Source organism: Mesoplodon densirostris, chromosome 16, assembly GCF_025265405.1.
Source record: "Mesoplodon densirostris isolate mMesDen1 chromosome 16, mMesDen1 primary haplotype, whole genome shotgun sequence".
NCBI classification, from domain to species: Eukaryota; Metazoa; Chordata; class Mammalia; order Artiodactyla; family Ziphiidae; genus Mesoplodon; species Mesoplodon densirostris.
Genome location: NC_082676.1, coordinates 37,799,915 through 37,825,409, shown reverse-complemented (window position 1 = coordinate 37,825,409; position 25,495 = coordinate 37,799,915). Strand labels below are relative to the sequence as shown.

At 38.6% G+C, this 25,495-nt stretch overlaps 1 protein-coding gene and 1 pseudogene across 1 annotated transcript in view; one reads left to right on the top strand and one right to left on the bottom strand.

The window, feature by feature from the left end:
* The window catches only part of BAZ1B (bromodomain adjacent to zinc finger domain 1B), a 67,529-nt gene that overhangs the window by 27,301 nt on the left and 14,733 nt on the right, over window positions 1-25,495 (top strand). Inside the window, exons 7-13 of the mRNA XM_060120321.1 lie at window positions 9,256-10,957; window positions 14,591-14,729; window positions 15,227-15,360; window positions 17,447-17,552; window positions 18,508-18,606; window positions 21,196-21,373; window positions 23,093-23,275. Of these exons, the coding sequence (XP_059976304.1) occupies window positions 9,256-10,957; window positions 14,591-14,729; window positions 15,227-15,360; window positions 17,447-17,552; window positions 18,508-18,606; window positions 21,196-21,373; window positions 23,093-23,275 (2,541 nt within the window). The remainder of the gene's footprint in view (window positions 1-9,255; window positions 10,958-14,590; window positions 14,730-15,226; window positions 15,361-17,446; window positions 17,553-18,507; window positions 18,607-21,195; window positions 21,374-23,092; window positions 23,276-25,495) is intronic.
* On the bottom strand, window positions 3,441-3,763 carry LOC132476402 (large ribosomal subunit protein eL42-like; annotated as a pseudogene).

Genomic DNA, 25,495 nt, shown 5'->3' with positions numbered 1-25,495 from the left:
CCCAGACCAGGGCTCGAACCCGTGTCCCCTGCATCGGCAGGCAGATTCTCAACCACTGCGCCACCAGGGAAGCCCCTCATTGTAGTTTTGATTTGCATTTCTCTAGTAGTCACTGATGTTGAGCATCTTTTCATGTGTCTCTTTGCCATCTGTATGTCTTCTTTGGTGAAATGTCTATTTAGATCTTCCACCCATTTTTTAATTGGGTTGTTTGTTTTTTGGATATTGAGCTACATGAGCTATTTGTATATTTTGGAGATTAATCCTTTGTCCGTTGCTTCGTTTGCAAATATTTTCTCCCATTCTGAGCGTTGTCTTTTTGTCTTGTTTATGGTTTCCTTTGCTGTGCAAGAGCTTTTAAGTTTAATTAGGTCCCATTTGTTTATTTTTGTTTTTGTTTTTATTTTCATTACTCCAGGAGGTGGGTCAAAAAAGATCTTGCTGTGATTTATGTCACAGCATTATCTTCCATTAGGCTCTTTAAATTTTTATTGTTTGTGTAAAAAGACAAATTTACGGATTAGTTGACTTTTTCTAGATCAGGACTAAAATTTCCATAGAACTATTTAGTAAACCTAAACTTTTTCTTAAATATTTTTATTTACTGAGGGGAAATTTTAATTTGTTTTCGTTTCATTGCTGTAGAGTTTTGGAACTGTGATACAGCTTTCAGTGGTTATAACAGGAACTTACTACCTTTACTGTATGAAAATTGTATATAAAATCATCTCTAAATGGGTTTTAGACTCTTAGATCATTTGAGTCCTAAATATTTTCTTCTTTTTAAATTTTACAGTTGTCTTTTATGTATTTTAGTTCAGTGATTCAAATATGTGAATAACATGAAAGAAAGACTGAGTATAATTTATGGGTGAAAGGTCTGGGTTTTATTAGAACAAAAAAGCTGATCCACGCTTTTTGTAGGAGCCAGAGACTTAGAATTCCAGGAATTTATGTCTTTTTTGTTTGTTTGTTTTGTTTTAAGAATTTATTATATCTTGAAAAGCAATTTCTGAAGAAATTGGCTACTCTGAAATTTTCTAATGAGAGCTTAAAATATTAACTTAATGAATTTTGGCTGTAATTCTGATAGAGACTAGAAGTGCAAGCTCGTTTACACTAAACCGCTGTAAGAAGGCAGTGACTCTACTTAGAGAAATTGAGTCATGTAAGATACCAGTCTGTAAATTCAGAGCATATACTTATGTTTTAATGTATTTTGCATACCTTAAACAATAATTTCTTATTCCCCAATACTATTTAACATTTCACTGATTTTATCTTTTGAGTTTATGTATGTTTATTTTTCCTTTTTATAAAATTGGTTTTCTCAAAGAACTTTTGGCATCTCAGCCAGGACAGAATATAGTAAAAGTACGGATAAGTAGACCATAAAAGAGTGCTTTGGATTCTTTCCTGATCTAAAGGAAATTTAAAATAATGCAGCGGGGACTTCCCTGGCAGTCCATTGGTTAATACTTCGCCTTCCAGTGCAGGGGGTGCAGGTTCAATCCCTAGTCAGGGAGCTAAGATCCCACATGCCTCAGAGCCAAAAAACCAAAACATACAGCAGAAGCAGTATTGTAACAAATTCAATAAAGACTTTAAAAATGGTCCACTTCAAAAAAAATCTTAAAGAAGATAAATAAATAAAACAAAATAATGCATCGAACATCAAAGTTGATCACATGTGATCTGCCTGTCCCAGAGGCAGTGGGTTTGAGCTTACTTTGGCAGCAGGTACATTGAAATGGGAACCAAAAGCAATAGGTTAAAATTTTTTTTCTTTGGTTTTTGTAGAATTTAATGTTCTGCTAGGCTGCTGAATATAACTACTATAGAGAGAGATGAGTTCTGGAGAGAGGAAGCAAGTTGTAATAGTTTTAGGAAAGGATCAACTGGGAGAGCTTAGGTGGGAAAGAGGAAAATTATTTAGAAATGTAGAATTTTGGAGTGTTATCTGAGTAGGGCCTAATATGATGATGGGGGTGTGCTTGTGGTCTTGTAGAACCTTAGAATATAAATTACTTGGGATTAAAAGCTATCTTACTAATTTTATATCCTGTGATGTTTAGCATAGGTATAATATGTACATGGCTAGCGAATTCATTTCTTTAAGAAGTTCCATTCTGTTCATTGAGGAGAAAAATGCAACTGACAGTTGAGTTTAGGGGTAAATATTTTGTAGGCCTAATGACTTGGAGGAATGATTTCCAAGGCACTTGGATGATAAAATAACTGTCATCTAAGATGAAATCAGCTATCTTAGCTCATTTCCATATTGTAATACATTGCAGCTCTAGTGTTTTGTTAGTCTGTCCATAATGTTTTGCCTTTTTTTTTTTTTTTTTTTTTAATAGTTGCACCACGTGGCATGCAGGATCTTAGTTCCCCAATCAGGGATTGAACCTGTGCCACCAGCAGTGGAAGCTTGGAGTCCTAACCACTGGACCACTAGGGAATTCCCTGTCCATGTTTTGAACTCTTATTTTGGAGTGGTATATCCTAGTAAGGAAGCATTTGGTTAGAGACGTAACAAGAAAAATAACACTTTTTAAGACATTTGGAGTCCTAAAATAATTTGGATTGATTTAATATGATTCTGAATACATTTTTAAAATGTTTTATTTTGAAATAATTTCATATTGAAAAGGTGACAAATACTATAAAGAATTTCTCTGTACTCTTCAAGTAGATTCCTCAAATTTTAACATTTACCACATTTATTATTTTTTCTGTTTTTTTTTTTTTAATTTGTTTTGATTTGACTTTTTGGTCATTTCAATTTATTATTTACTGCCCTCCAAGTTCTGGATTAGGAGCTATTGAGCAGATGATTTTTTTAAAATTAATTTATTTATTTGGCTGCATTGGGTCTTAATTGGGGGATCTTTGTTGCGGCATGCAGGATCTTTCGTTGAGGCGTGTGGGCTGTTTGTTGTGGTGTGCGGGCTTCTCTCTAGTTGTGGTCTGTGAGCTCCAGAGCATGGGCCCAGTAGTTGCAGTGCACAGGTTTCTCTAGTTGAGGTGTGTGGGCTCAGTAGTTGTGGCACTCAGGCTCTCTAATTGTGGTGCAGGCTTAGTTGCCCTGCGGCATGTGGCATCTTAGTTCCCCGACCAGGGATCGATCCCACGTCCCCTGCATTGGAAGGCAGATTCTTAACCACTGGACCACCAGGGGAGTCCCTATTTTTTTCTCTTTATACACATTATTTTTTTCTGAGCTGATGGTAGTAGGTTGTAAGACAGGATGCCCTTTTACAAAATACTTGAATATGTGTTTCCTAAAAGATAAGGATATTTTCTATAATAACTATAGTACAGTGATCAAAATCAAGAAATTAACATGAAAACGATACTGTTATCTGATCTATAGTTTTTTTTAAAGTAAACATAATCTCAAGATTTTATTATCTTCATAATAAAACAAAATATGAAGCTTAGAACTGGATCACTTGGCTCTTTCTCTTCTTACGTTCTCCTGGCTCAAAATGCTTGCTTCTCTTAATAGCCAGCATTCTCTTAGATCTGCAGTTGGGCTCAGTGCATTCAAGCCTCAGCAAAATCTTCTTCGTGGTTTTATTTAGCCTTTTTCTGGAAAACCAGCTTAGTCTGTCCACCATAGCCACTCTCCTTCCTGTCATAATGTTCCTTTCCTTGGAGAATACAGAGAATCCTTGCGCTTCTTGTACTGTATCACTTTGTGGGCAGGTTTGCAACACTAATTACAGAAAGTCCAGCAGGTTTTAGGAATGGTTACCATGTATGCGAGAGCACTGTCAGTGTGGAAAGAAGTGATTTACAGTTTTTACTCAAATTTTGCCATTTGTCCCATTAACATCCTTTTAGCCAAACATATTTTGTTTTGGCCCTAATAGGATCCAGGGTAGTATCATGTATTACATTTACTTGTTATGTCTCTGTAGTCTTCTCTAATCTGGATTAGTCCCTCAGTTTTCCTTTGTCTTTTAAAAACCTTGATAATTTTAAGAATACAAACCAATTATTTAGTATAATGCTCCTCAATTTAAGTTTATTTCCTCATGCTTAGTAATACCACAGAACTGATGTTGTATTCTTCTCAGTGAATCATTTCAGAAGGCACATGGTGTAATTTTGTTTCATTACTGGTGATCCTAATTATTGTACATTTTAAAAGATGTTTCTGGGCTTCCCTGGTGGCGCAGTGGTTGAGAGTCCGCCTGCCGATGCAGGGGATGCGGGTTCTTGCCCCAGTCCGGGAGGATCCCACATGGCACGGAGCAGTTAGGCCCGTGAGCCATGGCCACTGACCCTGTGCGTCCGGAGCCTGTGCTTCGCAATGGGAGAGGCCACAACAGTGAGAGGCCTGTGTGCCGCAAAAAAAAAAAAAAAAAAAAAAAAAAAAAGATGTTTCTTATCTCTCCTAATAACTGATGTTTCAAGTAAGTGTTTATAGTCTTAAGATTTTTCTTTGAATAAATTTTGGTGCTTGAAGTTTGTTTATGAATTAGACACTAGAGCAACAGTACTTTTTCCCAAAAAATTATTTATTTTATTATTATTATTTTTTTTGGCTGCGTCAGGTCTTAGTTGCAGCACGCAGCAACTTCGTTGAGGCATACGGGATCTTTTGTTGTGGCGCAGGCTCTTCGTTGTGGTGTGTGGGCTTCTCTCTAGTTGTGGCGTGCAGGTTTTTTCTCTTCTCTAGTTGTGGCGCCTGGGTTCCAGAGTGCGTGGGCTTTAGTTGAGGCACGCAAGCTCAGTAGTTGAGGCACACGAGCTTAGTTGCCCCATGGCATGTGGGATCTTAGTTCCCTGATCAGGGATCAAACTCGCATTTCCTGCACTGTAAGGTGGATTCTTTACCACTGGACCACCAGGGAAGGGCCGTAGAGCAATAGTACTTTAAAAAATAAATTACATTAATTTCAAAGCACTTAAAAATATTGTATAGTAACACATTTCACAGATTTGCTGATAAAGGCATCTAGAGATTGAGACAAGCACACTATATGAATGTTGCCTTGAAACTCCTAACATCGTTCCTGGGGTGAATGAGAAGAGTGAAATAGAATCAGAATATAGATTGCCAAAGTTTTCTAGTTTAAGGTTCTGACTGCTTACTATTCAGTTAAATTTAGCATCTAAATGAGCTGCTGTAAATATTAAGTTTCTTCATTTTTATCTTATTTATTAGATTTCCTTATTTGTGGTGGTGGTTCATTCCAGGTGACAGGGAACAAGTATGGAATTGTATACACTATTTTTTTTATAGCCTCTCGTGTTGCTGATACATACATAAATATTTTTCCCTGTTTAGCAGTTAAGAAGGGCCTTTTCCAAAAAACTATAATACTGCTAATCCAGATGCCCATTCTTTTCTCCTTCTCTATGCACTACTCTGGTAGATTACTTATGCTGAATGGGGGACAGGGGAGACCCTTAGCACATAAGTGGTTTTATACTTTTTCAGATTCCCCCTGAGTCCAGCCATGCCGGCTCCCATTGGCTGTGACTGCCCAGCATGCCCTATGCTGAGATGATCCAGTTACTGAAGGACTGCTCACGCGGGGAGCCGGCCTTTTGGGAGGGGGTTGGGTGAGTTAATTTCTTTCATTTTTAAGAAAAAAAATTATGTGGTGTGGCTTGGCAAAAAAACACACCTTATAGATAAAAATGGGCTGCTGGACCATCTCATGGCTAAGCCATCCCAGCTCTTCCTTGCATTATTTCTGCATAATAGAGTGCTTCTAAGTCGAAGAAATTTATGCTAAATTTGAGTGACTTTTTAAATAGAAAGAAATATAATCAGTAAATTAAGAAGTGGCCCAATTATAATAGACCCTATTAGATATTTACTTTAAATGGTAAAAATGAAACATAGTCTCACACTAAGCTCCTTTTTAGTGATCAATTTTATTTTAGAATGACTTTAGAGGTAATCTTTTATCCTGCTCACTAGAAAAAGTATCAATGTCTGTACTCTGAAGATTTTCCAAGGCTAGCTGAAGTGGATGATTAACTTTTGGAAGGCACATATTTGTCTTTAATTCCTGCCAGGGTAGTTTTGGGTCTTATTCGTGATTTGTAGGGTGGTCTCTGAAATATTGTTCTCTCTGGAGTTTTGGTAATATTACTGCCAACAAGAAGAATGGAATCATACATAAGTTATCTTTGCTTATTCTTTTTAACATTTTAAAATATAGTTCTGGGGAACTAGAACTGAGAAATTCTTGCCTCTGGGGAAGGTGTCCCCTGAGTCACAGATAATGTTTATGTTCTATAAACTATGAAACCTCTTTGTCAGCCCATACTGAGTATGATAATTGGGGAACAAAACATCCCGTTTTTTTTTTTGTTTTTTTTGCGGTATGCAGGCCTCCCACTGTTGTGGCCTCTCCCGTTGCGGAGCACAGGCTCCGGACGCGCAGGCCCAGCGGCCACGGCTCACGGGCCCAGCCGCTCCGCGGCACCTGGGATCCTCCCAGACCGGGGCACGAACCCGTATCCCCTGCATCGGCAGGCGGACTCTCAACCACTGCGCCACCAGGGAGGCCCAAAACATCCCGTTTTGATCAGGGAACAAAAACAGCCAGCTGAAGGAACAGTAACCTGCAATTGCCTATAGTTCTTAAAAGGCAGATTGGCCTTTAAAGTAGAGAACTTAGCCAGAAGAAGGATTTGTTAAGTATAGCCACTCATTCATTGCAGACCATATTTCTACCTCTTGTGCTGCTTAGGTTCTATGAGTTTGTTTCTCTGATGATTATATCCTTAATGTTTAAATCTTATTTGGCATCATAGTTCAACTTATTAAATTTTATTGTACCTGTTTTGTTTACTTCAACGGGAGCATAGGTGTTCTTCTGTAGCATCTCTGAGATTTATTTCACCATAGCTGTTTCTCTGTTGTCTTTTTAAAGGGGTCCTGATTTCATATTGGATAGTCTTCAGCTTTTTCCTGGCCTGTAGTCTCATCTCACACTAGCCTGTCTTACCCACTGCCTCCAGACTGCTTCTTTACAAGTTAGTCCTTTCCACTCAGAAACTTAAACTCAGCAGTCTCTGAGTGCCTTTTTTTTTTTTTTTTTTTTTGCGGTACGCGGGCCTCTCACTGCTGTGGCCTCTCCCGTTGCGGAGCACAGGCTCCGGACTCACAGGCTCAGCGGCCATGGCTCCCGGGCCCAGCCGCTCCGCGGCATGTGGGATCCTCCCAGACCGGGGCACGAACCCGGGTCCCCTGCATCGGCAGGCGGACTCTCAACCACTGCGCCACCAGGGAGGCCCTCTGAGTGCCTTTTATGTGCTTAGCTGCTTTTGGTAATAGAAGTCAAGTATTCTAGGGGTTATCTAGTCTTTCTCCCTATCACTTGAAACAAAAAAAAAATTTTTTTGAATTGGCTATACTTTTTCATTGCTTGGCTATTATTTCATGTAGTATGTGTTTTAACTGCCAGGCTTTTTTTCTTTGTAATTATATTTTAAAGCATCAAAATCAGCAGTGTTTTTGGTTTTGTTTTAATGCACATTTAAACAGAAACAATGGCAGGCTGACTGGGTTCTAACCTATTAACTAATTAACTAATTCTGTATAATGGGGATAAGGTAGAGATTTTAGGAGATAGGAAAAGATGTATATCCAGGAGAGTGAGAAGGTAAATGGACTAAGGGAATATATTGTGATTACTGAGTGGCATTCAGGATCCATCTGAGGTACCTGATTATGAATTTAAAATAAGTCCACACACTGTCATTGTGTCTTTTATTCTAGTCATGTTTAAGCTGAACAAGTGCAGGCTAGGAGTAACTTGATACAATAGAGCAAGAGAGACAAGGGAACCGTAGGTTTATGCAAGATTGATTGGAATGACTGACTGTGGAACTTAACCTGAGTTAAGAAGGACAAAGAAGTGAGACTGGTGAAAATGTGATAGAATTAACTGATGTAAGGGTCCTGCTGGGATTGAAGGATTGCAGAGTTGGGGTACTAAAGGGAGTGGATTTGAAAGATGTGAGGGGATGATCAAGAGAGAATTGTGTGAGTTTGAGAAGTTATCGGGGCTTGTAGTTTTGTTTTTTTAAATAAATTTATTTATTATTTGCTTCTTTGTTTGTTTATTTTTGGCTGCGTTGGGTCTTCATTGCTGCACGTGGGCTTTCTCTGGTTGTGCCGAACGGGGGCTACTCTTCATTGCAGTGTGCAGGCTTCTCATTGCAGTGGCTTCTCTTATTGTGGAACGCAGGCTTTAGGTGCGCGAGTTTCAGTAATTGTGGCACATGAGCTCAGTACTTGTGGCTCGTGGGCTCTGGAGCCCAGGCTCAGTAGTTGTGGTGCACAGGCTTAGTTGCTTTGTGGCATGTGGGATATTCCTGGACCAGGGCTCGCACCCATGTCCCCTGCATTGGGAGGCAGATTCTTAACCACTGCGCCACCAGGGAAGTCCTGTTGGGCTTGTAGTTAATAATGTATTCGTGGGAAAGAGTTCTTGAAGTGTGGGGCGAGGACAGAGAGGAAGTTAAGGAGCCAGGATCAGGAGGGCTGCTTATTTGTGAGCAGTGTTTTGTTGTCGTTAGTATACTTACTGATACTCTTAATAAGAAAATATGCTTCTGAATTTAAACAAAAATACTTAAATGGTGTACTTTGTACCATTCTAAACATAGAATACCCCTAGTTGTACCAAAGGTTTAAAGGATAAAAATACAATCCTGTCTCGAGCAATAATTTTAAAATTCCTCAGATGTTGACATTATCTAGATCAAGTATCCTTAGTCTGGGACCCATGGACTCTGAAATTGTATACATGATTTTTGTATGTTTCTGGGGAAAGAGTTCATAGATTTCGTTAAGGTATTTAAGAACTGCTAATCTATATATAGGCAGCAAACTAGTTATATAGCAAAAAATGCCTAATATTGGAGTATAGATGGTTTTTTTGGCCACATCGACGACATGCGGGATCTTAGTTCTCCGACCAGAGATTGAACCCATGCCCCCTGCAGTGAAAGCATGGAGTTGTAACCACTGGACTGCCAGGGAAGTCCCGGAGTATAGATTTTTAAGTCTGAGTATCAAGAGAATTTTGTGTTGATATGGCTAAAACATTAGCTAACATTCATGGCTTTGTTTTTTTCAGGGACAGAGTGTCTATGAAGAGAAATGAATATGTAGCTTTACCTGAATAGATGGGGAAGAGGGCCTTTAGGATGCTTAAATATTGCTTCTTTAAATTAGTTTTTAAAATTATTTTTGCTCCTGTTCTTAAATTCTAGTACATGACTCTCAACCCCTCTACTAAGAGGAAGAATACTGGATCTCCAGACAGGAAGCCCTCAAAGAAATCCAAGACAGACAACTCTTCTCTCAGTTCACCACTAAATCCTAAGTTATGGTGTCATGTACACTTGAAGAAATCCTTGAATGGCTCACCACTCAAAGTGAAGAACTCAAAGAATTCCAAATCTCCAGAAGAGCATCTGGAAGAAGTGATGAAGATGATGTCGCCCAGCAAGCTACATGCTAACTTTCACATTCCTAAGAAAGGCCCACCTGGCAAGAAATCAGGGAAGCATAGTGACAAACCTTTGAAAGCAAAGGGCAGAAGCAAAGGCATCCTGAATGGACAGAAATCCACAGGGAATTCCAGATCTCCCAAAAAGGGCTTGAAGACTCCTAAAACCAAAATGAAGCAGATGACTTTGTTGGACATGGCCAAAGGCACTCAGAAGGTGACACGAGCCCCGAGGAATTCTGGGGGCACACCTAGGTCCTCTAGTAAACCTCATAAACATCTGCCTCCTGCTGCCCTCCACCTTATCGCCTACTACAAAGAAAACAAAGACAGGGAGGACAAGAAGAGTGCCCTGTCCTGTGTTATCTCCAAAACAGCTCGTCTCCTCTCTAGTGAAGATAGAGCTCGTCTCCCAGAAGAATTGCGAAGTATTGTTCAAAAACGCTTTGAGCTTCTAGAGCACAAAAAGAGATGGGCTTCTATGTCTGAAGAGCAGCGCAAAGAATATTTGAAAAAGAAACGAGAGGAGCTGAAAGAAAAGTTGAAGGAGAAAGCCAAGGAACGGAGAGAGAAAGAAATGCTCGAGAAACTAGAGAAACAGAAGCGGTACGAGGACCAAGAGTTAACTGGCAAAAACCTTCCAACATTTAAATTGGTGGATACCCCTGAAGGGCTGCCCAATACACTCTTTGGGGATGTGGCCATGGTGGTGGAGTTCTTGAGCTGTTATTCTGGGTTACTCTTACCAGATGCTCAGTATCCTATTACTGCTGTGTCCCTTATGGAAGCCTTGAGTGCAGAAAAGGGTGGCTTTTTATACCTGAATAGAGTGTTGGTCATCCTCTTACAGACCTTGTTACAAGATGAAATAGCAGAAGACTATGGTGAATTGGGAATGAAGCTGTCAGAAATCCCTCTGACTCTGCATTCTGTTTCAGAGCTGGTTCGGCTCTGCTTGCGCAAATCTGACATTCAGGAAGAAAGTGAGGGCTCAGACACAGATGACAACAAAGATGCAGCACCATTTGAAGACAATGAGGTACAAGATGAGTTCCTAGAAAAGCTGGAGACCTCTGAATTCTTTGAGCTAACATCAGAAGAGAAACTGCAGATCTTGACAGCACTCTGCCACCGGATTCTCATGACATACTCAGTGCAGGACCACATGGAGACCAGGCAGCAGATGTCTGCAGAGTTATGGAAGGAACGGCTTGCTGTATTGAAGGAAGAAAATGATAAGAAGAGAGCAGAGAAACAGAAACGGAAAGAAATGGAAGCCAGAAATAAAGAAAATGGAAAAGAGGAGAATGGGTTAGGCAAAGCTGATAGGAAAAAAGAAGTCGTGAAGTTTGAGCCCCAGGTAGATATGGAAGCTGAAGACATGATCAGTGCCGTGAAGAGCAGACGGCTGCTTGCCATTCAGGCTAAGAAGGAGCGGGAAATTCAGGAGAGAGAAATGAAAGGTAAAGTCTTGTGTTGAGAGAAAAGGGGAAGCCCTTTAGAAGATAGTAGAAGGAAGGAAATAACTGAGGTAATGGTAGCGTCTTTGTTTGTCACAACTTTTTAGTTATTTCTGTGTGTAATAACCCGACCCTTCTAGGTATGTAAGATTCTAGCAGGAGTGTTCAGCCTGACATTCTGCAGTTAATGATAGTTTGACTTGGATTAGTGTGATGTTGGCATCTTTTCTGGCTTAGTAAAGGACCAAATCCACAAACAGACATAGTGGAAATAATATATGACCTGGGAGTGGGCTGACTTGGATACCTGCGACTTAGCTATAGTTCTTTGAGCAAGTTGCTTATCCACACCTCTGTTTCCTCATATGCTTAAGATTGTCATAACAAATGAATGACAAGGTATTTGAAGCCCTCAGCACAGTTGCCAACTTAGATATTAATCTTTCCCATATTAAGATGTAAGGAAATAAAAATTTGGGGCTTTCATAGCACCATTAAGTCTGAACTTTTTAAAAAACAGCTTTATTAAGAAATAATTCACATACTATACTATTCATCCACGTTTATTGTACAGTTCATTGTTTTTTAATATATTCACAAATATTTGCAGCCTTTTTCATAGTCAATTTTAGAACATTTTCATCACCTCAAAAAGAAACCCCATGCCCTTTAGCTATACCCATCCTCCCCAGCCCTAAGCAATCACCGTCCACTGCTCTGTCTCTATATTTGCCTATTCTGATACATCATATCAGTGGAGCTGTATAATAAGTATGTAGTCTTTTGTGACTGGCTTCTTTCACTTACCATGTTTTCAAGTTTCAGGCTGTAGCATGTCTCAGTACTTAATTCCTTTTTATGGCTGAATATTATTCCATTGTTTGGATGTGTCACATTTTGTTTTTATCCATTTATCAGTTGATGAACGTTTGGTTTGTTTTAATCATTTTTGGCTATTATGAATAATGCTACTACAAGCATTGGTGTACAAGTTTTTGTGTGGACATATGTTTTCATTTCTCATGGGTATATATACCTAGGGATGGATCTGCTGGATCATATGGTAACTAGGTTTAACTGAGGAAGTCCTAGACTGTTTTTCAAAGTGGCTGCACAATTTTACATTCCTACCAGTGGTAAATGGGGGTTGTAATTTCTCCACTTGTCTGCATCTTTGCCAAAGCTTGTTATTCTGTGATTCTGATTATAGCCATTCTAGTGATTGTGAATTGGTATCTCATTGTGGTTTTGATATGCATTTCCTTGATGACTAATGATGTCATCTTCTTTTGTGCCTATTTGTCTTTTGTATATCTTCTTTGGAGGATATTAATTCAGATCTTTTGCCCATTTTCAAATTGGGTTATTTGTCTTTTTATTATTGAATTACAAGGGGTCTTTATATAGTCTAGATACAAATCCCTTAAGATACATGATCCAAAAAGATTTTCCCCCATTTTGTGTTTGTTGTCTTTTTACTTTCTTGATAGTGTCCATTGAAGCACAAATTTTTAAAATTTTGATGACATCCAATTTATTTATTTTTTTCTTTGGTTGGTTGTGGTTTTGGTGTCAAATGCAAGAATCTGCTGCCAAATCCAAGGTCATGAAGATTTACTCCTGTGTATTCTTCTAAAAGTCTTAAGAGTTTTAGCTCTTACATTTAGGTCTTTGATTCATTTTGAGTTAATTTGACTTTGGACACATCAACTTATTTCTGGCTATGTGTGTCTTTACACCAATACCACAGTGTCTTGAATAGAATTGAGAAGCCAGAAATAAGTTGATTATTGATATAGAGAAACAAGAAACAATATTATAAATATATAATATAATTATATATATATATTTAAATTTTATTTATTTATTTGGCTGCGTCGGGTCTTAGTTGTGGTACGTGGGATCTTCATTGTGTCGTGCTGGCTTCTCTAGTTTTGGCACTCGGGCTTCTCTCTAATTGTGTCACGTGGGCTCTAGAGCGCATGGGCTCAGTAGTTGCGGCACGCGGGCTTAGTTGCCCTGTGGCATGTGGGATCTTAGTTCCCCAACCAGGGATTGAACCCGCGTCTCCTGCATTGGAAGGTGGATTCTTAACCACTGGACCACCAGGGAAGTCCCTGTAATGTAATTATAAAATATGTAATAAATAGCAATACTTTGCCAAGGATAGTATTTGAATTAGAGTTCAGGTCTTTTGATGTCTAGCTCAGTACTGTAACCTCTGGAACTAAATTTGGTCTTTTTTTTTTTTTTTTTTTTTTTTTTTTTGTGGTACGCGGGCCTCTCACTGTTGTGGCCTCTCCCGTTGCGGAGCGCAGGCTCAGTGGCCATGGCGCACGGGCCCAGCCGCTCCGCAGCATGTGGGATCCTCCCGGACCGGGGCACAAACCCGTGTGCCCTGCATTGGCAGGCAGATTCTTAACCACTGCGCCACCAGGGAAGCCCTGGTCTTTTTTTTTTTTTTGATGACTTTCCCTAGATTGTTTTTTGTTTGTTTGTACCTGCAAGAGAAGGAGCTTTTCCTTTATTGTGATTTGGCCATTACTCTTTTTGTCATTTACCTTTGTACTGATTTCTACTGTAATCATTGTTGGAAACGTACAACTCTGTTCAGGCTAGAAAACCCATTTATTAAAAGTAACAAATACCATACCGTTCTGTTTTGGTTTTTGTCCGCACTGTGCAGCTTGCGGGATCATAGTTCCTTGACCAGGGATTGAACCTGGGCCCACGGCAGTGAAAGCACTGAGTCCTAACCACTGAACTGTCAGGGAATTCCCCCATATTGGTTTTAAATAGATGAAATTTGTCTTAAATTTTTAAGTAACATCTTTAGACTGATGCATTTTCCAGATTCTTGCTACATTGTGGATGTTGTCATCAGTAAGAGTACCAGCAGTAAAATTGCTGGCATTGTAAATAGCAGTGCCCTTTACTTACAGTATCAAAATTTGTGACAGTTATGGAAAAACTTAAAAGGAAAGATTCCTGGGTGTCTTTCATTATTGAGGGAAATTTCTATCTGGGTAGAATAAACTTATAAAATGAATGATCAGAAATAAATTGATTAAAACTTTTTTTCATCATTAACAGTAGCAACTTGCTGAATAAGTCAAAGAATAGTATTAAAGAGGCAATAATTACTATTATCTGCTGATGCTTCCATGCCCTTGCTTTCTCAATTCTTTTTCTGAATTCCTCAGGACTGAAATATGTTTTATTTTGAAATAGCTATTTCGGTTTTATTCATCCTGATCATTTTGAGGATCCTGTGGCTGGTCCTGTCAGAAAATATTTCAGTTAATTCCGTTTAAGGACTATTTTAACTTTACATTTAAAATTAATTATCAATAAAATAAAATTAATTTATTATACAACTAATAAGAAGTTAAATTTTGGAGAGAAAAGATTTTGCACTGAGTTGATGGCTGAGACATCACCAAAATTCAAAGAACATAGAAGGACCAGATAGAAATTGCTGCCTTACACATTATTTCTTATAACAGTTTAGAATTAGGAGAAGGAAACTAAGATTTCTACTTAATACCAGGCACGTTTCACTCCATATCTTACTTAAATTTGTAAGAGTAGAATTTACTAGGAAAAAACTTAATTGATTCATTTTATCTTTAACAGTGAAACTAGAACGTGAAGCTGAAGAAGAACGAATACGAAAGCACAAAGCAGCTGCTGAGAAGGCTTTCCAGGAAGGAATTGCCAAAGCAAAACTAGTCATGCGTAGGACTCCAATTGGTACAGATCGAAACCATAATAGGTGAGTTATTAAACTTAACTTTTATCATCTTTTAGGGCTGCTATATTGTTGCTAGTTAGTACTAAGACTAGACAAGCTTCCCTGTTCGTGGATATTGGAAACAGAATTGCTCATCACACATTTATTTGAATATTTACTGTGCCAAATGCTAGGGTTACGAAGTTAAAGACATGACCCTGTCCTCAAAGATACCACAGATACGAAGCTTAAATTATGGTGATAGGAGAAATGTAATCCTAATAGAAGTCTTTAAAAATGGTAAGGTATTTTAAATGCATACATTGTGTGGAACCTAAAGTAGTGAAATATTAGAAGTTATAAAAATTACAGATATTAAGTGAATCTCAAATTCCCAAAATTTTAGTATTCTGTGCTTTACTTTAGGATTTGTATCTGCTGAATGTTCAGTGATATTCTGTAATCATCTTCCTCAACAATGAAGTCATCCTGTGCTCATGATCTTTCACTAACACATAATATGTGGTTGTGATTTGTAGATACTGGCTCTTCTCAGATGAAGTTCCAGGTTTGTTCATTGAGAAAGGCTGGGTACATGACAGCATTGACTACCGATTCAACCATCACCGAAAAGACCACGCAGACTCTGCTGATGAGGATTACTGTCCCCGTAGTATGTATATCTATTAGTTAGTTTACCCTGCTCAAGTAGGGTCAATATTAAGACTGTCTTTCCTCTGTCACTTTTTTTCACTTTCTAAATTTCTTTATTGCCTTCTTAGGTAGATTTATTTGAGTGAGGTGGGAAGATGTGAAATGCATAGCAGAAGGAAGGAAACTTAACATTTGATTATCGACTTTGTTCCAGGCATAGCGTGAAAAGATAAAGAACTTGAATATTAGGATATTTGGGTATTAGATTTATACAAGTAGTTTTCAAACTTTGTTCCTTGGAAGTCTCTTTGTAGGTACTTCAAGGGCTGGAATTGAGGTAAGGGGTCAAGAAGGCAGTTATGTGTCTTTTTCCTCCACTTTAAAAATTCATTTATTTAATATTTATGGAGCATCTCTTATTTGCCAACCAATTTTTCATGTGCTGTGAAAGAAGGTAGCAAACAAGACATAAAAGGTCCTGAATGTCAATTAACTAAAATTCTAGTGAGGAGAAACACAGCAAATATGTAACTAGAAATAAGTGACTGAGAAGGGTCATAAGGGGCACTGATAATGTTCTTCTTGACTTGGGTTCTGGTTACATGAGTATGTTCAGTTTGTAAAATAGAAAAGTGTACTTTTCTAAATATATATATATGTGTGTGTATGTATTCTTTCTTGACCTATACATAGATGTGTGTGTATGTGAGTGTGTGTGTGTGTGTGTGAATATGTATATATATATATATATATTTCTTTTTTTCCCCCCAAGAAAGAAATTAAAAGAAAAATTTTAAATTTAAAAATACCAGATGGTTAGGTTAGATCAAGTTTTCTCAGCCTCACTGTTGTTGACATTTTGGGCCAGATAATTCTTTGTAGTGGGGGGTTGTCCTGTGTGTTGTAAGTTATTTAGCAGCATCCCTGACCTATACCCACTGGATGCCATTAGTGACAACCAGATGTCACCAGATATTGCCAAATGTTCCCTAGGAGGCAGCATGGCTTTCTGTTGCGAACCATCGCGTTAGATGATACATAAGCTTCCTTCCAGCTGTACTTTATATAACCTAATGAAAATTGCTTCTCAAAAAGTAGTTTTCTTTCATTTTAGAGAAACTCATAACCCAAACTTTTAAACTCACAGAATCATTAAATAAGGAAATTAGTATATAGCCCAAAACTTCAAATTTAAGGCATTTTCTTGTTGAATTATGTTATTTGTTAGATTGTAGTACTTAGTATAAAAGTCTAGTTTTGGTAGACTTTGTATATACTCAGGTGAGGGCAGTAAATACGAAGTTAGGATCTTCAGACTTGAGAGAGATTCCAGTGGGATGAAGGACTGTAATTTTATGTGTCTCAAAAGCTTAATGGCTATTTTCAGAAATCAGGTCCACACAGTTACAGCTCTCGGGAGAAGACTGGCATCTACATCCCTTCACTTCTAGAGCATCCTGGTGGATGTTGTTCCTTCATGTTTTCTAGTTCCAGCATGGCAGAGTCTCTTCAGAATTACCTGACTGAAAAGACTAAACAAGGTTATGTGTTAGTATTGCAGGGAAGATGCTGCAGGTTAAAGGGGAGAGAAGGGGAGCAGGGGAGAGAACCAGTTGTAGAATTAGGTAAGGCCTCAAATACTGGCTTAAGATCTATCTATAGTAATGTCATATATTAGTGTATAGGAGCTGGTTTACAAAAAAGCTAATCATATTTGACATTTGAAGCCTCCAGGGGTAAGTTTGTAGTAGTTTTATATATTTCAGTTGTGTCTACTTCACCACAGATGCCTTTGTGCTAAGCATCATGTACAAGGAACAGATTATTTATTTGCTCTGAGACATTTAGTCATCTCTCTCCATTCTATTGCAATAACTTGTGATACTCTTAAACTTTGCCTGTTCAGCTGTATAGAGAGCAACTCTCTCAGATAATGTGCTGTATGTAAGATGTTTAAGAGAAATTAGCATCTACTGTACCTGTGGATATATTTAATAGGCAGCATCTGTGTTATTGGTTGTTGAATTTGCACTGTGTACTGCTTAGGTTTGAAACTAGGAATTGAGTATGTACTATATTCAGCCTAATGTATAAATTTTTCTTAGGTAAGAAAGCAAACCTAGGCAAAAATGTAAGCATGAACACACAACATGGACCAGCTACAGAAATTGCTGTAGAGACCACTATACCCAAACAGGGACAGAATCTATGGTAATGTGAGCATTCATCTGGTTGCTCTTTCTTTTTCTTTTTCAGTGTTAAGAAAATAATCTATATAGTGAAACCAGTGAGTTAGTGATTATCTATTAAGAGCATTTTGTGTGATTTTGATTTCTTGGATCTGTAATCTCATTGCTTTAAAAGCAGACTTGATTTTTTTATAAGTATATGTTTGCTTTAAGGTTTAGAATTTTATTTTTTCCTTGTAATGTAACTTTGTATATTATATGATAGATCTTACATAGCATTGGAAATGCCTTTCAGTCTGCTTGGGAATAAGAAGTATTTAGGATTTTCATCTTTATTAAAGAATAAGGAATTGTAAATATAGCCATTAATCTTCCTTTGTGTCTATCCTGCTTTTAGGCAGGGAGCTAGGTTTTGAGAGGGTCCCTTCTACTTTTGTGATCACATTAACTGCTTTAGCTATGATCACCTTTAGTTTAATGAAAATGACCTTTTGTCTTTTATTTTTTGATATAACTTTACTCTGTGAAAGGGATATGGACAAGTGTGCCTATTTACTTTATAAAATTTGTCTCATATTACATTTTATTTTTATTTATTTATATGTTTGTTTGTTTGCTTATTTATTTATTTGGGCCTGCTCTGAGCGGTATGTGGGATCTTATCTTAGTTCCCCGACCAGGGATCGAACCCATGCCCCCTGAAGTGGAAGCCTGGAGCCTTAACCACTGGACCGCCAGGGAAGTCCCCTCATATTACATTTTAGTAGGAAACATTGGCTCCAGTGTCCTAAGATAAAGTTAACATTAGGTCTCATGGAAACAGTAAATTGTTCTACTTCTGAGCAAGGTTGGAATTCTGCTTTCCCAACTCCCACCACCAACCCTAGATCCCTTTCTTAATGTTTGATTCTTCTCTTTTATTTCAGAGTTAATGGGGTTTTTTTTGATTTTTTGTTTTTGGTTTTTTGCGCCTACAGGTTTTTATGTGACAGTCAAAAGGAACTGGATGAGTTGCTAAACTGCCTTCACCCTCAGGGAATAAGAGAAAGTCAGCTTAAAGAGAGACTAGAGAAGAGGTAAGGGTTTTCATCTCGCTCCTCATATCTCCTCTTCAGCATTAGATATTATACATACCTTAGGGTTTTTTGTTGTTGTTGTTTATACATAAAAGCTTAAGTGAAAATTTAAAAAGTCTGTAACTCTTACGTTCTTGTTGTTTGGTATTTTCTTTTTCTTTTAAAATATTTATTTATTTATTCTGGCTGCGCGGGGTCTTAGTTGCAGCACGTGGGATCTTCGCTGCGGCTTGTTTAGTTGTGGTATGCAGGATCTTTAGTTGCGGCATGCATGCTTCTTAGAATAAGTGGCATGCATGTGGGATCTAGTTCCCCGGCCAGGGATTGAACCTGGACCCCCTGCATTGGGAGCATGGAGTCTTACCCACTGGACCACCAGGGAAGTCCCGTTGTTTGATATTTTCTTGACGCCTCATGCTTGTTTGGAAGAGTATGCTTTTAAACAATGTATATACAGGATAGCAGGATTATTCATTGACTAACACACCATACACCACCAGGCTGAGAGCCTGATTGTAGTTAGGCAGCCTTGTAAATGCAGTTCCACATTGGTTGATATTCAGAAGTATTCTGTCGGTATCCAGAGTAGCACCAAAAATGAAAACAACCTAAATATTCATCAGCTGATGAATGGATAAACAAAATGTGGTATATCCATAAATTCAGCCATAAAAAGGAACAAAGTAATGAAATATCCTAGAAAGTGGGCAAACGTTTTGCTGAGTCAAAGAAGCCAGACACAGAAAGGCCACATATTGTGTGATTTCATTTATATGAGACATCCACAATAGGCAAATTTATAGTCAGAAAATAGATTAGTGGTTGCCAGGGGATGAGGGACGGGGAGAATTGAGAGTGACTGCTAACCCGTATGGGATTTCTTTATGGAGTGATGAAAATGTTTTGGAATTAGGTAGTTTTGATGCTTCTAAAATGTGAAAACCACTGAAAGTATAGGCTTTAAAATTGTGAGTTTAATGTTATGTGAATTATATCTCCAAGAGAAACCACACAAAAAAACCTGCCTACAAAATTAGCATCAATATCAGTGCCATCTAGATTTGCTAGTGTCCCTCCTGTTCTAGCAGTTGTTTCTATCAAAGCTGGGATAGGTTTTGCCTTAAGGCCACCTTTTTTTTTTTTTTTTTTTTTTTTTTTTTTTTTGAGGTATGTGGGCCTCTTACTGTTGTGGCCTCTCCCGTAGCGGAGCACAGGCTCTGGATGCGCAAGCTCAATGGCCATGGCTCACGGGCCCAGCCGCTCCACGCCATGTGGGATCTTCCCAAACCGGGGCACGAACCCGTGTCCCCTGCATCGGCAGGCGGACTCTCAACCACTGCGCCACCAGGGAAGCCCAAGGCCACCTTTAATATCTGCATGCTTTCATGCTGGAATTTAGGTTTAATTGAGGAGAGAAGGAAAATTCTGTTCAGTACATACTCTGCAATTTTGAGACACTTTTGAGAGTGATAATGGGTACATCATTGGTTTTGGTCCACTGCTTAATGTATAAATGAATTAAAATTGTATTCAGAATAGTCCTGTCTTGATAACACTTAGATCAAAGAAGAAAATAAAGGGGAAATTATGTGATAGAAGGCAGTGAAAGCAGAATCCTTTATAAGAACACCAGTGAGGGCTTCCCTGGTGGCGCAGTGGTTGAGAGTCCGCCTGCCGATGCAGGGGACACGGGTTCGTGCCCCGGTCCGGGAAGATCCCACATGCCACAGAGCGGCTGGGCCCGTGAGCCATGGCCACTGAGCCTGTGCGTCCGGAGCCTGTGCTCTACAACGGGAGAGGCCACGACAGTGAGAGGCCCGCGTACCGCAAGAAAAAAAAAAGAACACCAGTGAGACACAATGAAGTTATAGTCAGAGGAAAATAATATTAAAACTCCTTATTATTAAGCATGAAAAGGAAACTTAGTACTCAACTTCGATGACCTTGAACATTAGTTTTTGGTGTAAGAAGCCAACAGTGAAGCTTATGGAGAATCCAGGATAGAGAGTCTTATTAGAGTCTTTATTACTGTGACCTCAAAAGGTTAATCTTTAGTGTGAAAGTGAACTCTGAAGGTCCTTGTATAGGTTTTCAGCTCAAATTCATGTTTCTTCTGTGTTGTGAAGAATTCCAGGCAGACGATTCAAAGTTGGTCTCCGGTTGGTAGCAATTTCTTGACAACTAACATAAGCAAATGCACACTCTCCCTGGAGGAGCATAACTTCAAACCAGGCCTCAAAGAATTGCCACAGATAAAATATCAAGAAACTCATGGTAAAAAAAAAAAAAAAACAATAAACACCCCCAAAAAACCACACAAACCAGTTACCATGAATGAGAGCTAGGTAAAGAAACACACTTCAGATACTGGAATTACCATATACAGAACAAAATGTATGTTTTTTAAGTGAATCAAGAATAAGAGAAATTTGAAATTTTGTGTGAGAAACATGAGACTATTAAACGAGAGGTGAAAAGGATCTAAATAAGTCTTCTAGAAATAAAACATGTCATTCAAGTAATTGAAATTAATAGACCATTTTTTTAAAGTTCCTTTATTCCTCCTCCCCTTGGCCTCAACTTTTCTAGGTACCAGGACATTATTCATTCTATTCATCTGGCCCGAAAGCCAAATTTGGGTCTAAAATCCTGTGATGGCAACCAGGAGCTTTTAAACTTCCTTCGTAGTGATCTCATTGAAGTTGCAACAAGGTTACAAAAGGGAGGACTTGGTTATGTGGAAGAAACATCAGAATTTGAAGCTCGGGTAAGAATATAAGGAAAACACCCTTTGAAATGTTACTCAAGGAAACTCAATTTGGAATTGTTCCCTGATATTTATTGTTCTTGATTTTCCTAGATGACCCTGGGAATCATTTGCATTTGTCTTGAAAGACACATGTGGAACCCTAAATTCTCTATGTACATATGATACTTTTCCTTTGTTATATTCTGTTGGTATCCAGGAAAATCTAATAGTTGGCTCAGAACCTTTGTTCAAAAAGAGCTTTTCTATTAAGTTGAATGAAAACTAGTCCTGAAGTCTTAGTCATATAACATTATTTAACCTATCCATTCCCATGTGATGCCTGTGCTGTAAGGTATGAAACATTTGTGTATCCTGCTTTTGTTCATTCTCTACACTTGATCAGCTCAGTAGAGTTATACTTGTGTTGGGCAGCACTCATGCTGTTAAACAGGTACATTTCAGTGAAGGCACTTTTGTAGTCTTATCGCTTACTGTTCAGAAGGACCCTTAAGTGTTATAGGTGAAACAGTTAAAGAGACCCTGTGTCCCACATTAGATTTTAGGTATCAAAGCAGGAGAAAAGATTGGAGAACACTGTCCATGGGTTATCACTGTAGAATTTTTTTTGTTAATGTCACTTTGGGGTACATAATAACACATGGAGTTGATATGGTAAATCTTTTACTGCCAGACTTTTGTATTTTTATTTCTTTGCTATTAGAATTAACAGATTATATATGCATCTTATATATGTAACTTTTTTTCATTAGTCTGGTTATGAATTCTTGGTACATTCCCTGGGAAAAAGGTTTAACAGTCTTTATTCTTAAAGATTTTTTTTAAGGAATTACTCAACCAAAAGAATTTCGCCTGTTTCAAATATTAGTTACTTTTTTGTTTATTTAGCAAATATCTATCAGTTGCCTACTTTGTGCCAAACCCGGGCCCACACCTTGCTAACGTTGGATTATCATCATTCTTTGTTTCTCTTTGTAGTTATAGAATGGTTTGGGTTTTTTTGTTTTTTTTGTTTTTTTGTTTTTTGCGGTACTCGGGCCTCTCACTGTTGCAGCCTCTCCCGTTGCGGAGCGCAGGCTCAGCGGCCATGGCTCACGGGCCCAGCTGCTCCACGGTATGTGGGATCCTCCCAGACCGGGGCACGAACCCGTGTCCCCTGCATCGGCAGGCGGACTCTCAGCCACTGCGCCACCAGGGAAGCCCCTAAAATGGTATTTTTTTAATTGGCATGTGTTGTGTGACTGAGAAGGTAGTTTCAGTCCTTAAGAGCATGATTTGGATTAAAGTGATTTAGCTTATGCTTCCTCATCCATAAAATAAATGTGAGGCTTAGATGAGATCAAGTGTGTAAAATGTATTATCTGGCTTATAGGTTGTAAGCTGTTAGGTTGGTAAATTTTTACTTTCCTTCTCAGTTTTTCTTTGCCTTGAGACTGTCATTTGCACGTCGTAGGCACTCAGTCACTGAGTGTATGAATGAGTTCAGTAACTTCCTTTAACTAGAGCAAGTTTCAGCCTCCCGTGGATCCCTTCATCAGGGAATCCAAGTAGTCGGCTACTTTCAAATGCATAAGCCATCCATTGAACTGAGGAACCCAGTTAAATTAATGTTATGTGACCAATTTGGGTCTAGGTTGATTTGAATTTAATCGAGGATTGTCTGCTTTCATCTTTCTCTTGGCCTTTTACTCAGTCTGGTTTTTAAATCTTTTTCTGTAGGTGATCTCACTAGAGAAACTGAAGGATTTTGGCGAGTGTGTGATTGCCCTTCAAGCCAGTGTCATAAAGAAATTTCTCCAAGGCTTCATGGCTCCCAAGCAAAAGAGAAGAAAACTCCAAAGCGAAGATTCAGCAAAGACTGAAGAGGTGGATGAAGAGAAAAAAATGGCAGAGGAAGCAAAGGTATTTAGCTAATGAATATGTAGTTTTATGACTGCGTAGAAGTATGTGATCTGGTTTTAAAATTATCTAACCCTATGCTTTTTAGTTACATAAACACTGTTCCCTAGCCAGTGTTTGATCTTTATCACTTTCTCCAAATGTTGTAGTTTTCAAACTGGTCTGTGGAGCACAGCCCTGCCTGTAGAGCTGGATAGTGTGTCAGAGTCCCCCCTCCCACTTTACCAGAGCTAATTCCTTTTTTTAAAAGGTGGTGGTTTTTAAATTTTTAAGAATTGTAAACTATACATAATGAACAACTTAGCCACTTTTACATGTATGGTTCTATGTCATTAAGTGCATTCACATTGTTCTGCAACTATTACTACCATCCGTCTCCAGAATTTTTTAATCTTCCCAAGCAAAACTATGCCCTTTAAACACTAAACTACCCATTTCACCCTCCTGCCCAATCCCTGGCAACCATCATTTTCTTTCTGTATCTATGAATTTGACTACCCTAGGTACCTCATATAAAGTGGAATCATACTGTATTTGTCCTTTTGTGACTGGTTTATTTAACTTCTTCAAAGTTATCTACATTGTAGCATATGCCAGGATTTCCTTCCTTTTTAAGACTGAGTAATATTCCATTGTGTTTATAGGCCACATTTTGTTTATTGGTCCATCGGTAGACACTTGGGTCACTTCCACCATTTTTTTTTTAATTAGTTAATTTATTTATTTTTGGCCGCGTTGGGTCTTCGTTGCTGTGTGTGGGTTTTCTCTAGTTGCAGCGAGCGGGGGCTACTCTTCGTTGCGGTGCGCGGGCTTCTTGTGGTGGCTTCTCATGTTGCAGAGCACGGGTTCTAGGCACCCAGGCTTCAGTAGTTGTGCCTCACAGGCTTAGTTGCTCTGCGGCACATGGGATCTTCCTGGACCAGGGATTGAACACGTGTCCCCTGCATTGGCAGGCGGATTCTTAACCACTGCACCACCAGGGAAGTCCCGAAGGTTGTCCTTTTTGACCAAGCTTGAAGGTTCAGGAGGGATGGGGTGCACATGGAATAGTGAGGGAGGATGGGCACACCCACTTAGCCAGCCATATCAGCTGAATCAACTCTGGTGATCAGTGGGATGACAGACATCACAGTCAGATTACCCTCACATCCAGTAATGCTGCTGTGAACATGGGTGTACAAATATCTGTTCTAGTTCCTACTTCAAATTCTTTTTGGTATATACCCAGGAGTAGAATTGCTGCATCACATAGTAATTCTATTAATTTTTTTGTGGAACTGCCATAATGTTTTCCATAGCAGCTGCAGCATTTTACATTCTCACCAGCAATGTACAGGGGTCTTAATTTCTCCACATCCTTGCCAATACTTGTAATTATCTGTCTCTTTTATAGTAGCCATTCTAATGAGTGTGAAGTGATACCTTGTGGTTTTGATTTACATTTCCCTAATAATTGGTGATGTTGAGCGTCTTTTCATGTGCTTATTGGCTACTTATCTTTTGGGGGAAATGTCTTTCTGAGTCATTTGGCTATTTTTAAATTTTTTTGTGGGGGTGGGGTGGGGAGATGTGTGGGTTCCCTGTATGTTCTGAATATTAATCCTTTATCAGATACATGATTTGCAAATATAATCTCCCATTTCGTGAGCTGCTTGTTCAGTTTTTTTTTTTTAAGCCGTGCCGAGCAGCACGTGAGATTTTAGTTCCCTGACCAGGGATTGAACCTGTGCCCACTGCAGTGGAAACGTGGAGTCCTAACAACTGGACTGCCGGGGAATTCCCTGCTTTTTCATTCTGTTGATGGTGTCTTTTGATGCAAAAAAGTTTTCAACTTCGATGAAGTTCAACTTACCTATTTTTTCTTTTGTTGCCTCTGCTGTTGGTGTCAAATCCAATGTCATGAAGCTTTCCTCCTGTATTTTCTTCTACAGGTTTTATAGTCTGAGCTTTTACATTTAGATCTTTGATCCATTTTGAGTTAATTTTTGTATATAGTATAAGGTAAGGGTCCAACTTCATTTTTTTGTATGTGTATAATCCAGTTTTCTGTTTTTTTTTAATTTTAGAAGTAGCTCATTGTAAGTAAATCAAATGTGAGAGGTAGGTATAATATGAGACAATTCCCATTTTAGTTTCACCCCCCCCCCAAAGGATATCACTCTTTAATAGTTTGACGTGTTTCTGTGTACATACAAAGATAGTTTCGTTGGATTTTTACAGAAT